We start from the raw sequence: 15,762 nt of genomic DNA, 5'->3' as shown, positions 1-15,762 counted from the left end.
TCATCCTCCTGTTCAAATCCCTCCATGGCCCTCGCCCCCTCCCTATCTCTGTAACCTCCTCCAGCCCCTACAATTCTCATCCTCCTGTTCAAATCCCTCCATGGCCCTCGCCCCCTCCCTATCTCTGTAACCTCCTCCAGCCCCTACAATTCTCATCCTCCTGTTCAAATCCCTCCATGGCCCTCGCCCCCTCCCTATCTCTGTAACCTCCTCCGGCCCTACAATTCTCATCCTCCTGTTCAAATCCCTCCATGTCCCTCGCCCCCTCCCTATCTCTGTAACCTCCTCCGGTCCTACAATTCTCATCCTCCTATTCAAATCCCTCCATGGCCCTCGCCCCCCTCCCTATCTCTGTAACCTCCTCCAGCCCTACAATTCTCATCCTCCTGTTCAAATCCCTCCATGGCCCTCGCCCACTCCCTATCTCTGTAACCTCCTCCAGCCCCTACAATTCTCATCCTCCTGCTCAAATCCCTCCATGGCCCCTCGCCCCTCCCAATCTCTGTAACCTCCTCCAGTCCCTACAATTCTCATCCTCCTGTTCAAATCCCTCCATGGCCCTCGCCCCCTCACTATCTCTGTAACCTCCTCCAGCCCTACAATTCTCATCCTCCTGTTCAAATCCCTCCATGGCCCTCGCCCCCTCCCTATCTCTGTAACCTCCTCCAGCCCCTACAATTCTCATCCTCCTGTTCAAATCCCTCCATGGCCCTCGCCCCCTCCCTATCTCTCTAACCTCCTCCAGCCCCTACAACCCTCCGAGATCTCTGCGCTCCTCTAATTCTGCCCTCTTGAGCATCCCCGATTTCCATCGCTCCACCATTGGCGGCCGTACCTTCAGCTGCCTGGGGCCCTGAGCTCTGGAATTCCCTCCCTAAACCTCTCCGCCTCTCTCTCCTCCTTTAAGATGCCTCTTAAAACCAACCTCTTTATTCTTCACCCAGAGGGTTGTGGGGGTCTGGAACTCACTGCCTGAAAGGGTGGTCGAGGCAGGAACCCAAACCACATTTAAAAAGTACTTGGATGTGCACTTGGGATGCTCTAACCTGCAGGGCTACTGACCGAGAGCTGGGAAGTGGGATTAGGCCTGATAGCTCTGTGTTGGCCGGCGCGGACACGATGGGCCGAAATGGCCTCCTTCCGTGCTGTAACTCTCTATGATTCTATGATGAAGTCTTTCTAAGTCTGAGATAGATTGATTTTTGGACTCTAGAGGAATCGAGGGATATGGAGATCGGCCGGGAAAGTGGAGATGAGATCGATGATCAGCCATGACCGTATTGAATGGCGGAGCAGGCTCGAGGGGCCGAATGGCCTACTCCTGCTCCTAATTATTACGCAGTCATGTTCTTAGTGAGAGTGCGTGCGAGGGGTTTGGAGAAGGTTCACGAGGTTAATTCCAGAGATGAGGGGGTTGTCTTATGACGAAAGGTTGAGCCGGTTGGGCCTATACTCACTGGAGTTTAGAAGAATGAGAGGTGATCTTATTGAAACATGTAAAATACTGAGGGGGCTCGACAAGGTAGATGCAGAGAGGATGTTTCCGCTCGTGGGGAAATCTAGAACTCGGGGGCACAGTCTCAGAATAAAGAGTCGCCCTTTTAGAACCGAGATGAGGAGGAATTTCTTCTCAGAGTAATACAGCACAGAAAGAGGCCCTTCGGCCCATCGTGTCCGCGCCGGCCATCAAGCCCCTTCTATTCTAATCCCATTTTCCAGCACTTGGTCCGTAGCCTTGTATGCTATGGCGTTTCAAGTGCTCATCTAAATGCTTCTTGAATGTTGTGAGGGTTCCTGCCTCTACCACCCTTTCAGGCAGTGAGTTCCACATTCCAACCACCCTCTGGGTGAAAAAGTTTTTCCTCCAATCCCCTCTAAACCTCCTGCCCCTTACCTTGAAACTATGCCCCCTGGTTATTGACCCCCCTACTAAGGGGAAAAGTTCCTTTCTATCTACCCTATCTATGCCCCTCATCCTTTTGTACACCTCAATCAGGTCCCCCCTCAGCCTTCTCTGCTCCAAGAAACTTAGAAACATAGAAGATAGGAGCAGGAGTCGGCCATTCGGCCCCCCGAGCCTGCTCCGCCATTCAATGAGATCATGGCTGATCATCCAAATTCAGTACCCTGTCCCTGCCTTCTCCCCATATCCCTTGATCCCGTTAGCCCTAAGAAATATATCTAACTCCTTCTTGAATATATTTAATGAATTGGCCTCTACTGCCTTCTGTGGTAGAGAATTCCACAGGTTCACCACGCTCTGGGTGAAGAAATTCCTCCTCATCTCTGTCCTAAATGGCTTACTCCTTATCCTTAGACTGTGACCCCTGGTTCTGGACTCCCCGACCATCGGGAACATCCATCCTGCATCTAGTCTGTCCAGTCCTGACAGAATTTTATAGGTTTCAATGAGATCCCCTCTCATTCTTCTAAACTCCAGCAAGTACAAGCCCAATCGACCCAATCTCTCCTCATACGTCATTCCTGCCATCCCAGGTATCAGCCTAAGGAAAACAACCCCAGCCTGTCCAGTCTCTCTTCATAGCTGAAGTGCTCCAGCCCAGCTGGTGAATCTCCTCTGCACCCTCTCCAATGCAATCACATCCCTCCTATAGTGTGGCGACCAGAACTGCACACAGTATTCCAGCTGTGGCCTAACCAGCGTTCTGTACAGATTTTGCATAGAGAGAGGATTCAAGTATTAGGAGCAAGGATGTCTTGCTGCAGTTGTACAGGGCCTTGGTACCGAGACCACACCTTGCAGTTTTGGTCGCCTTATCTGAGGATGTTCTTGCCATGGAGGGAGAGCAGCGAAGATTCACCAGACTGATACCTGAGGTGGCAGGAATGATGTATGGAGAGAGATTGGGTCGATTGGGCTTATACTCACTAGAGTTTCGAAGAATCAGAGGGGATCTCATTGAAACTTATAAAATTCTAACAGGACTAGACAGACTCGATGCAGGAAGGATGTTCCCGATGGCGGGGAGTCCAGAACCAGGGGTCACAGTCTAAGGATAAGGGGTAAGCCATTTAGGACTGAGATGAGGAGGAATTTCTTCACCCAGAGAGTGGTGAACCTGTGGAATTCTCTACCACAGAAGGCAGTAGAGGCCAATTCATTAAATATATTCAAGAAAGAGTTGGATATATTTCTTAAGGCTAAAGGGATCAAGGGATATGGGGAGAAGGCAGGGACAGGGTACTGAATTTGGATGATCAGCCATGATCTCATTGAATGGCGGAGCAGGCTCGAGGGGCCGAATGGCCGACTCCTGCTCCTGTTTCTTATGGTCTTATGTACCGTAATTCTCCATCTGCTCCAGGACCTGGATGGCACACTCCTGCTGCCTGGGGAAGTGGTTGAACATGCGCTGAATGTAGTTGCGGGGCACAAAGACCTCCTTGGGAAAGATGTCCAGCAGCTGGTTGTAGACGGCCAGCTCCCGCTCCACCCCGAACTCCGGCATCTTCCGCAGCGCCGTGTAGATGAACTCCACGTGGCCCCGGCGCCGGATGTCCCCTCTGCAGAAGGCGGCCAGCACCCGCACGTAGGTGGCCCGGGTCCGGGGGTCCCGGCCGGCCTGCTCAAAGAGTTCCTCGTGGGTGACCAGGGCCTTCGGCGTACGGGACAGGTCGGGGAAGGGGGCCGGGGGTCCCTTGCTGCTCCGGGCGCCTGTGTGGAACCTCGAGGGGTGGTCCGCAGCCATCTGGGTGAAGAGGAGGGGGTGGGGGGGGGGGGGGGGGGGGAAGTCAGAAAAACCAGGGGCTCAAGCATTAAGACGCCAACAAACTTGACGCCATAGAACTCAGGGTGAGGGGTCAGGAATCTTGAACATGCGCACACACAATTTCCCAAGCAAGATCTAAACTTAATCACAACTCCAGCAAGATCCCAGGGCAGGTCCACCATGGTTTAGATACAGAGTAAAGCTCCCTCTACACTGTCCCATCAAACACTCCCAGGGCAGGTACAGCACGGGTTAGATACAGAGTAAAGCTCCCTCTACACTGTCCCATCAAACACTCCCAGGGCAGGTACAGCACGGGTTAGATACAGAGTAAAGCTCCCTCTGCACTGTCCCATCAAACACTCCCAGGGCAGGTTCAGCACGGGGTTAGATACAGAGTAAAGCTCCCTCTACACTGTCCCATCAAACACTCCCAGGGCAGGTACAGCACGGGTTAGATACAGAGTAAAGCTCTCTCTGCACTGTCCCATCAAACACTCCCAGGGCAGGTACAGCACGGGTTAGATACAGAGTAAAGCTCCCTCTACACTGTCCCATCAAACACTCCCAGGGCAGGTACAGCACGGGGTTACATACAGAGTAAAGCTCCCTCTACACTGTCTCATCAAACACTCCCAGGGCAGGTACAGCACGGGGTTAGATACAGAGTAAAGCTCCCTCTACACTGTCCCATCAAACACTCCCAGGGCAGGTACAGCACGGGGTTAGATACAGAGTAAAGCTCCCTCTACACTGTCCCATCAAACACTCCCAGGGCAGGTACAGCACGGGGTTAGGGTAAAGCTCCCTCTACACTGACCCAAAATGCAGGTTCTGCCCAACTCTGGCGTTACAACATTTGAGTGTTGTAACCCCCGGGGTTACACAGAAACTCAGGGTTCCTGCTCCTGCGTATTTAGCTCGCGTCACATGAAACCCGTGCAGTGCCGGAGTCCGCTTCCCCTGTACACTGGACCAAGTCATTTCACCGGGAGTCGGCAGAGAGCTGCTGCCCTCTGCTTTTTCTGCGGTTGAGGCCGTCTCTCAAAGATCTGACCCTCTCTATACCCGGACCCGAAAGGCAGCAGTATCCAAGGGCCCGAACCTCGTCACATCCCAGTAACCAGGAGCTATTGCTGCTCAGCCCATGGGATCCAGGGCAATTTGGCACATTGGATCCAAAATTGGCTTCGTGGCAGGAGGCAGAGGGTGATGGTCGAAGGTTGTTTTTGTGACTGGAAGTCTGTGTCCAGTGGTGTACCGCAGGGATCGGTGCTGGGTCCCTTGCTGTTTGTAGTGTACATTGATGATTCAGATATGAATGTAGGAGGTATGATCAGTAAGTTCGCAGATGACAGGAACATTGGTGGAGTGGTAAATAGCGAGAGGTGCCTCAGGCTACAGGACGATATAGATGGGTTGGTTAGATGGGCAGAACAGTGGCAAATGGAATTTAACCCTGAAAAGTGTGAGGTGATGCATTTTGGGAGGACTAACAAGGCAAGGGAATACACAGTGAATGGTAAGACCCTAGGAAGGACAGAGGATCAGAGGGACCTTGGTGTGCATGTACATAGATCCCTGAAGGCAGCAGGACAGGTAGATAAGGTGGTTAAACAGGCATATGAGATACTTGCCTTCATTAGCCGAGGCATAGAATATAAGAGCAGGGAGGTTATGATGGAGCTGTACAAAACGCTAGTTAGGCCACAGCTGGAATACTGTGTGCAGTTCTGGTCGCCACACTATAGGAAGGATGTGATTGCATTGGAGAGGGTGCAGAGGAGATTCACCAGGATGTTACCTGGGCTGGAGCACTTCAGCTATGAAGAGAGACTGGACAGGCTGGGGTTGTTTTCCTTAGAGCAGTGAAGGCTGAGGGGGGGCCTGATTGAGGTGTACAAAATGATGAGGGGCATAGATAGGGTAGATCGAAAGGAACTTTTCCCCTTAGTAGAGGGGTCAATAACCAGGGGGCATAGTTTCAAGGTAAGGGGCAGGAGGTTTAGAGGGGATTTGAGGGAAAACTTTTTCACCCAGAGGGTGGTTGGAATGTGGAACTCACTGCCTGAAAGGGTGGTAGAGGCAGGAACCCTCACAACATTCAAGAAGCATTTAGATGAGCACTTGAAATGCCATTGCATACAAGGCTAGGGACCAAGTGCTGGAAAATGGGATTAGAATAGACAGGGCTTGATGGCCGGCGCGGACACGATGGGCTGAAGGGCCTCTTTCTGTGCAGTATAACTCTGACTCTATAGAGGGGCACTCACTGTACTTTAATACTCAGAACAGAGGGGCACTCACCCACTGTACCTTAATAACTTTATGACTATGACTCCTCGACCCCAGTGCCCAGGGTCCGTCTTCTGCTACCCCCCTCCCCAGTACCCGGGGCCCCAACCTTGCTCGTTCCCCACCTCCCCTCACCCCAGTACAGAGCGATCAGCACAGGCCGAGAATGCAGCCTAAGCCTTACCCTGCTCGTGATGCCGCAACCCCAACCCACCTGCCAGGACGGTTCCGCCGGAGAAGCCGCGGGGCGTCGGCAGGCCGAGGCCCAGGGGGCCAGGCCCAGCCCTCGCCCCGACACACAGCGCCTCACGCAGTTCATTCCGTCAACGGCAGGGGACCTGAGAAAGAGGGGGGGGGGAAATGAGGAAAAAGAGAGGGATCAGAACGGTTCACAGAGACAGAGCAAGCGTCCGCAGAGAGAGAGAGCATGCGCGCAAGACCCCAGGAGCAGAAGAAAACTAGCCAACATTAGCAGAAAATTTAGATGGCCATTGCTGTTGGAGGGATCTTGCTGTGCGCAAAAGGGCTGCCACCCTTTCCCCACATTACAACAGCGACCACACATCAAACAAATAAGTACCTCATTGGCGGTAACACGCTTCGGGGACATGCCATTCGCTCTCTCCCTTCAATCGATCAAAGTGCAGAAAATTTACGATGGGATTCTGTTTGTAAACAGTCCCCCATCACGATTTGTATCACTGCATACTCAATCCCTCTCGGTGCAACAGCTCATCCCGAAAGACAGCACCACGCTCCCTCAGTACTGTCACCGAGGAGTGCGAGCCTGGATTATGGAGCTCGAGTCCTAGAGTATATACATCTACCTCCGACAGTGCAGCGCTCCCTCAGTACTGGCACCGGGGAGTGTGGGCCTGGATTATGGAGCTCGAGTCCTAGAGTATATACATCTACCTCCGACAGTGCAGCGCTCCCTCAGTACTGGCACCGGGGAGTGCGGGCCTGGATTATGGGGCTCGAGTCCTAGAGTATATACATCTACCTCCGACAGTGCAGCGCTCCCTCAGTACTGGCACCGGGGAGTGTGGGCCTGGATTATGGGGCTCGAGTCCTAGAGTATATACATCTACCTCCGACAGTGCAGCACTCCCTCAGTACTGGCACCGGGGAGTGTGGGCCTGGATTATGGAGCTCAAGTCCTAGAGTATATACATCTACCTCCGACAGTGCAGCGCTCCCTCAGTACTGGCACCGGGGAGTGTAGCCTGGATTATGGGGCTCGAGTCCTAGAGTATATACATCTACTTCCGACAGCACGGCGCTCCCTGAGTACTGGCACCGGGGAGTGTGGGCCTGGATTATGGAGCTCGAGTCCTAGAGTATATACATCTACCTCCGACAGTGCAGCGCTCCCCGAGTACTGGCACCGGGGAGTGTGGGCCTGGATTATGGAGCTCGAGTCCTAGAGTATATACATCTACCTCCGACAGTGCAGCGCTCTCTCAGTACTGGCACCGGGGAGTGTGGGCCTGGATTATGGAGCTCAAGTCCTAGAGTATATACATCTACCTCCGACAGTGCAGTGCTCCCTCAGTACTGGCACCAGGGAGTGTCGGCAAGGGTTATGGAGCTCGAGTCTCTGAAGTGGGGCTCGAACCCAGAACCTTCTGCTTTAGAGATGAAAGTATTACTCACTACTGATTCTCTACAACAGATATTATATATTATATATAATTGCACTCACTCCCTCTCTCTCTCACAGCCCCTGGACACACACACTTGTCTCTATCTCAGATATCACAGATATTATATATAATTGGGACTCTCACAGCCCCGGGACACACACACTTGTCTCTATCACAGATATTATATATAATTGGAACTCTCACTCCCTATTCTCTCTCTCACAGCCCCAGACACACACACTTGTCTCTATCACAGATATTATATATAATTGGAACTCTCACTCCCTATTCTCTCTCTCACAGCCCCAGACACACACACTTGTCTCTATCACAGATATTATATATAATTGGAACTCTCACTCCCTATTCTCTCTCTCACAGCCCCAGACACACACACTTGTCTCTATCACAGATATTATATATAATTGGGACTCTCACAGCCCCGGGACACACACACACTTGTCTTTATCACAGATATTAGATGTTTATTTTTTTGCTCTGTCCCCCTCCCAGAGCCCCAGACCCGGTAATTTTGATGAAATTCACACTTTGCCCTCTTCCACCTGCTCCATGGGCGCCGCCATCTTGCTGGTCCGTCCCTCAATCCCGTCCGCCCGGATCCCTGAACAAACAGTCCCACCCCCCTTCAACCCAACCGACATCCTACTGCTGCCAGACACAGATTAAAACTCACCTTTCTTTTTTTAGTTTTTGCAGAAATTCACACACTAACATTATATTAAAATGCACCTTATTTTTTGCAGAAATTCATACACTAACATTATATTAAAATGCACCTTATTTTTTGCAGAAATTCATACACTAACGTTATATTAAAATGCACCTTATTTTTTGCAGAAATTCACACACTAACATTATATTAAAATGCACCTTTGTGCAGAAATTCACATACTAACATTATATTAAAATGCACCTTATTTTTTGCAGAAATTCACACACTAACATTATATTAAAATGCACCTTTTTTGCGCAGAAATTCACACAATAACGTTATATTAAAATGCACCTTTGTGCAGAAATTCACACACTAACATTATATTAAAATGCACCTTTTTTTGCAGAAATGGATGCACTCTAATTATTTCTAGATGCAGGGGACTAAAGTTATATTAAAATGCACCTTCTTATGCAGAAATTCACCCGCTCAATTTATTTTACAATGCAGCTTTTATAGAAATGCAAGCACCAAAGTTATAGTTAAATGCACCTTTTTTGCCACTCGCTGGAGTTTAGAAGAATGAGAGGGGATCTCATTGAAACTTATAAAATTCTAACAGGACTGGACAGACAAGATGCAGGAAGGATGTTCTGGCCATGGAGGGTGTGTGTAAGTGTCTGTGTGATTGTGAGTGTGTGAGTGAATGCAGCGAAGATTCACCATACTGATACCTGGGATGGCAGGAATGACGTATGAGGAGAGATTGGGTCGATTGGACTTATACTCGCTGGAGTTTAGAAGAATCAGAGGGGATCTCATTGAAACTTATAAAATTCTACCAGGACTAGACAGACTAGATGCAGGAAGGATGTTCCCGATGGTCGGGGAGTCCAGAACCAGGGGTCACAGTCTAAGGATAAGGGGTAAGCCATTTAGGACTGAGATGAGGAGGAATTTCTTCACCCAGAGGGTGGTGAACCTGTGGAATTCTCTACCACAGAAGGCAGTAGAGGCCAATTCATTAAATATATTCAAGAAGGAGTTGGATATATTTCTTAAGGCTAAAGGGATCAAGGGATATGGGGAGAAAGGGGACAGGGTACTGAATTTGGATGATCAGCCATGACATCATTGAATGGCGGAGCAGGCTCGAGGGGCCGAATGGCCTACTCCTGCTCCTATCTTCTATGTTTCTATGTTTCTATGTAATACAGGAATCCCGCCCCAACCACGCGCGGTTTTGCCATACGCGGATTTCAAGTATCAACGGTTTCCTCTCCGCAACAAATTTTTGCCAACCGCGGCAGTGAATTTTGCGTATACGCGGTTTTTAATTTAGGATTAAGGTAAATAACATGATTTTATTGCTTTTATATTCTTTTTTACTGTGTTATTTGAACATTTAGACTGTATTTGCCAACCGCGGTTTTACTAACTATGGTGGTTCTCAGGGACGTGACCCACGCGGTTGGGGAGGGATTACTGTAATTCATACACCAAAATTAGATTAAAATGCAGTTTTTTGCAGAAATGCACCCACTAAAATTATATTGGGGCAGTAATTCCTCCCCAAACGCGTGAGTACGGAAGGGGGTACTCGCGCGTCTGGCCGGAGGAAATGCCGGTTTTCAGCATGCACAGCGCATGCGCTGAAAACCGGCATTTCCTCTCCTCTCACCCAAGAGGTGAAGAGGCTAGCACGTGCGCTGTACGGGGCAGCGCGTGCGTCTTGGATTTCCTCTGTTTTGGGGGATTTGCGCCTGTGTAAAGGCCTCCGGTCTTTACGCTTGTAAAAAGCACACATACGTATTTATTTTTACAGGTAAGTGGTGTTTTAGTGCAATTTAGAATTTTTTCCCCCACAGGTTTATTATTTTAAAGAATCTACAATAAGGTAAGTTTAGTTTTAGAATTGTTTAAATTTTTTTTTTAACTTATTTATACTTAATTTAATGATTGGGATGTTTTTTTAAATTTTATTTAAAGTTTAAGTCGTGTTTTGGGGTGCAGTACTTCTCATGAGTTTGACAGTTCTTACTCTCAAACTTATGAATGAAGTTTCCCCTCCCCTGATTGGCTGAACAGTGCTCACCTGATCCCAGCCGGCACATCGCACTAACTACGCCGCTGGGTCAGGTTAGCACAGTGCGCCGACATCAGAACCGGGCCACTGACAGGAAATCCACTGCGGGCCAGGTTTCAGATGTCGGCGCGCCGGGTAATTGCACGTCGGGGGCTTGCACGCGCGGCAAGCCCCCGACACCAAGTTCTGGGCCAATAAATCAGTTTTTTCTTTGCAGACTCACACACTAAAATTATAACAAAATGCAGTTTTTTTTGCAGAAATTCTTACACTAAAATTATATTAAATGCAGCTTTTAAATGATTCACGTGCTAAAATTATATTTAAATGCAGCTTTTCAAGAGATGGATACACTAAAATTATATTAAAATGCAGCTTTTAAATGATGCACGCACTAAAATTATATTTAAATGCAGCTTTTAAAGAGATGGATACACTAAAATTATATTAAAATGCAGCTTTTAAATGATTCACACACTAAAATTATATTTAAATGCAGCTTTTAAATGATGCACACACTAAAATTATATTTAAATGCAGCTTTTAAAGAGATGAATACACGAAAATTATATTAAAATGCAGCTTTTAAATGATGCACACACTAAAATTATATTTAAATGCAGCTTTTAAATGATGCACGTGCTAAAATTATATTTAAATGCAGCATTTAAATGATGCACACACTAAAATTATATTTAAATGCGGCATTTAAATGATGCACACACTAAAATTATATTTAAATGCAGCTTTTAAATGATGCACGTGCTAAAATTATATTTAAATGCAGCATTTAAATGATGCACACACTAAAATTATATTTAAATGCAGCATTTAAATGATGCACACACTAAAATTATATTTAAATGCAGCATTTAAATGATGCACACACTAAAATTATATTTAAATGCAGCATTTAAATGATGCACACACTAAAATTATATTTAAATGCAGCTTTTAAATGATGCACGTGCTAAAATTATATTTAAATGCAGCATTTAAATGATGCACACTAAAATTATATTTAAATGCAGCTTTTAAATGATTCACACACTAAAATTATATTTAAATGCAGCTTTAAATGATTCACACACTAAAATTATATTTAAATGCAGCTTTTAAATGATTCACACACTAAAATTATATTTAAATGCAGCTTTTAAATGATGCACACACTAAAATTATATTTAAATGCAGCTTTTAAATGATGCACGTGCTAAAATTATATTTAAATGCAGCATTTAAATGATGCACACACTAAAATTATATTTAAATGCAGCATTTAAATGATGCACACACTAAAATTATATTTAAATGCAGCTTTTAAAGAGATGGATACACTAAAATTATATTTAAATGCAGCTTTTAAATGATTCACACACTAAAATTATATTTAAATGCAGCATTTAAATGATGCACACACTAAAATTATATTTAAATGCAGCATTTAAATGATGCACACACTAAAATTCTATTTAAATGCAGCTTTTAAATGATTCACACACTAAAATTATATTTAAATGCAGCTTTTAAATGATTCACACACTAAAATTATATTTAAATTCAGCTTTTAAATGATTCACACACTAAAATTATATTTAAATGCAGCTTTCAAATGATGCACCCACTAAAATTTTATTTAAATGCAGCTTTTAAAGAGATGGATACACGAAAATTAAGTTTAAATGCAGCTTTCAAAGATAACAACCGACTAAAATTATATTAAAACACTGTGGAGTGGAACTCCTTCCACAATGCATTCAATGACATTAGTTTGCAAAGTAAAATATTAAAAACAGGGTTATCGGGTCTTGGTATTAGATTAGCTGTAATGTACTGGATCTTTGCAATGCAGAAATGGACACAGAAACTGGATCTGCAATGCAAGCTTGGCAGAAATACAAAGATTAGGGAGCAGACAGGTCCTCAATTAAATGTCTCATCCGAAAGACGGCACCTCCGACAGTGCAGCGCTCCCTCAATTCTGGCACCGGGGAGTGTGGGCCTGGATTCTGGGGCTCGAGTCCTAGAGTATATACATCTACCTCCGACAGTGCAGCGCTCCCTCAGTACTGGCACCGGGGAGTGTGGGCCTAGATTATGGGGCTCGAGCCCTAGAGTATATACATCTACCTCCCACAGTGCAGCACTCCCTCAGTGCTGGCACTGGGGAGTGTGGGCCTAGATTATGGGGCTCGAGCCCTAGAGTATATACATCTACCTCCGACAGTGCAGCACTCCCTCAGTACTGGCACCGGGGAGTGTGGGCCTGGATTATGGAGCTCGAGTCCTAGAGTATATACATCTACCTCCGACAGTGCAGCGCTCCCTCAGTACTGGCACCGGGGAGTGTGGGCCTAGATTATGGGGCTCGAGCCCTAGAGTATATACATCTACCTCCCACAGTGCAGCACTCCCTCAGTACTGGCACTGGGGAGTGTGGGCCTAGATTATGGGGCTCGAGCCCTAGAGTATATACATCTACCTCCAACAGTGCAGCACTCCCTCAGTACTGGCACCGGGGACTGTGGGCCTGGATTATGGGGCTCCAGTCCTAGAGTATATACATCTACCTCCAACAGTGCAGCACTCCCTCAGTACTGGCACCGGGGACTGTGGGCCTGGATTATGGGGCTCGAGTCCTAGAGTATATACATCTACCTCTGACAGTGCAGCGCTCCCTCAGTACTGGCACCGGGGAGTGTGGGCCTGGATTATGGGGTTCGAGTCCTAGAGTATATACATCTACCTCCGACAGTGCAGCGCTCCCTCAGTACTGGCACCGGGGAGTGTGGGCCTGGATTATGGAGCTCGAGTCCTAGAGTATATACATCTACCTCCGACAGTGCAGCACTCCCTCAGTACTGGCTCCGGGGAGTGTGGGCCTGGGTTATGGGGCTCAAGTCTCTGGAGTGGGGTTCAAACCCACAACCTCTGGCTCAGAGGCTAAGGATGTTGCCAAGTGAACCAAGCCTATAATGTACTAAATTTGTAATCCATGTTTATTGATATACTGAATATATAATCCAGATTATGTACACTCTAATATACTGAATATATAATCAAGGTTTATACACTCAGTAATCTGCTAAATTCTGAAGGGGCTTGACAGGGTAGATGCTGAGAGGCTGTTTCCCCCTGGCTGGAGAGTCTCGAACCAGGGGTCACAGTCTCAGGATAAGGGGTCGGCCATTTAAGACTGAGATGAGGAGGAATTTCTTCACTCAGAGGGCGGTGAATCTTTGGAATTCTCTGCCCCAGAGGGCTGTGGAGGCTCAGTCGTTGAGTCTATTCAAGACCGAGATCGATAGATTTTTGAATATTCAGGGAATTAAGGAAGATGGCGGGAAAGTGGAGTTGATGTAGAGGGTCAGCCATGATCTGATTGAATTGCGGAGCAGGCTCGAGGGCCCCTACGGCCTACTCCTGCTCCTATTTCTTCCAGGTGAACCAGCGATTTACTTGTACTTCTTGCAATCTAGTATACTGTATTCGCTGCTCACGATGCGGTCTCCTCTACATTGGGGAGACCAAACGCAGATTGGGTGACCGCTTTGCGGAACACCTCCGTTCAGTCCGTAAGGGGGGGACCCCGAGCTTCCGGTCGCCTGTCATTTTAATTCACCACTCCATTCCCACTCGGACTTCACCGTCCTTGGCCTCTTGCATTGTTCCATGGAAGCTCACCGTAAACTCGAGGAACAGCACCTCATCTTCCGATTAGGCACTTTACAGTCTTCAGGACTCAATATCGAGTTCAACAATTTCAGATCATAACCTCGGCCCCTATTACATTTTTACTTCTAATTTTTTTATCCACCCCTTTGTTTTGGTTTCCCCCCACCCCTTTCCTTTTTTTTCTCTCTCCCACATGGCAGCTGTCTCTCATTCTGCCAGAACATTTCACACCTAATCTGAGCCATCTTTTGTCTCCACTAGTCCTATCACCATCTCGTCTGGTTTTGAATACCTCTTAATGTCTCTTCACTTCTCTTTGTTCTATCGCAGCCCTGCCTTCGATCTATTTCATTTCCTTTCCAGTTTTGAAAAAGGGTTTCGACCCGAAACGTCAACTCTAATTTCTCTCCACGGATGTTGCCTGGCCTGTTGAGTTTTTCCAGCATTTACTGTTGTTATTTCCTATTTCTTAATGCTCTTAGGTTCAGGTGTTGATCCAGTCCCTTGAGGTTATTTCCGGTTGTCTCGACACAGGCATCTGCTGGTGCACACTGCCATCAGTGGGTGTTGCTGTGGGACCCTTAAATGGAGTCAAGAAATGTTATTCAGTGTGTCTTCAGTTCATCAGAGAACGAGAAGATTCAATTGATGTACACAATCTTCAACCAAGACTGACGTTACACATTTTATTTAGACCCTTCATCTCCATCCCTCGCAGTCCCAATCCCTCCATCTCTAATCCCTCACTGTCACTATCTCTCCCTCCATTTCCAATTCTTCCACATCTCTTTCACTCCAGCTCCAACCCCTCAGTCTCCAATCTGTGTCTCTCCCTCCATCGCCAGTCCTCCATGTCTCTCCTTCCATCTCCAATCCATGTCTCTCCCTCCATCTCCAATCCCTCAACATGAGGAACTGATAGAAATCAGTATTTGTAGGGAAATGGTGTTAGGGAAATTGACGGGATTGAAGGCCGATAAATCCCCAGGGCCTGATAATCTACATCCTAGGGTACTGAAGGAAGTGGCCCTAGAAATAGTAGATGCATTGCTGGTCATCTTCCCAAAATTCAATAGACTCTGGAACAGTACCCATGGATTGGCGGGTAGCTAATGTTACCCCACTATTCAAAAAAGGTGGTAGAGAGAAAACGGGGAATTACAGACCGGTAAGCCTGACATCGGTAGTGGGGAAAATGCTAGAGTCCATTATAAAAGATGTAATAGCAGAGCACTTGGAAAACAGTGACCGGATCGGACAAAGTCAACATGGATTTACAAAAGGTAAATCGTGCTTGACTAATCTACTGGAATTTTTTGAGGATGTAACTGGTAAAATAGATAAGGGAAAACCAGCGGATGTGGTGTATTTGGACTTTCAAAAGGCTTTCGATAAGGTCCCACATAAGAGATTAGCGTGTAAAGTTAAGGCACATGGGATTGGGGGCAAGGTATTGACTTGGATAGAGAACTGGTTGGCAGACAGAAAGCAAAGAGTTGGAATAAACGGCTCTTTTTCCGAATGGCAGGCAGTGACTAGTGGGGTACCACAGGGATTGGTCCTTGGACCCCAGCTATTCACAATATATATTAATGATCTGGACGAGGGAACTAGATGTAATATCTCCAAGTTTGCAGACGACACAAAGCTGGG

At 47.1% G+C, this 15,762-nt stretch overlaps 1 protein-coding gene across 4 annotated transcripts in view; it reads right to left on the bottom strand.

Moving 5' to 3' along the window:
* The window catches only part of ecsit (ECSIT signaling integrator), a 36,842-nt gene extending 21,174 nt beyond the window's left edge, over positions 1 to 15,668 (bottom strand). Inside the window, exons 1-3 of one of the 4 annotated variants that reach the window (XM_085979618.1) lie at positions 14,402 to 15,668; positions 6,211 to 6,364; positions 3,305 to 3,710 (exon numbers count right to left, since the gene is read on the bottom strand). In XM_085979618.1, coding sequence (XP_085835744.1) covers positions 3,305 to 3,710; positions 6,211 to 6,345 — 541 coding nt within the window. In that variant the 5' untranslated portion in view covers positions 6,346 to 6,364; positions 14,402 to 15,668. Of the gene's footprint in view, positions 1 to 3,304; positions 3,711 to 6,210; positions 6,365 to 8,218; positions 8,324 to 14,401 lie in introns of those variants that run through there. The other 3 variants (XM_085979619.1, XM_085979616.1, XM_085979617.1) reach the window with 3 other exon arrangements.
* Between the last annotated feature and the right edge of the window lie 94 nt (positions 15,669 to 15,762).

Source organism: Somniosus microcephalus, unplaced genomic scaffold (genome assembly GCF_052327205.1).
Source record: "Somniosus microcephalus isolate GS21.2 unplaced genomic scaffold, FLI_Smic_1.0 unresolved_chr9, whole genome shotgun sequence".
NCBI lineage: Eukaryota > Metazoa > Chordata > Chondrichthyes > Squaliformes > Somniosidae > Somniosus > Somniosus microcephalus.
The sequence above is the reverse complement of the archived record's forward strand: the minus strand, read 5'-3'. Positions and strand labels throughout refer to the sequence as shown.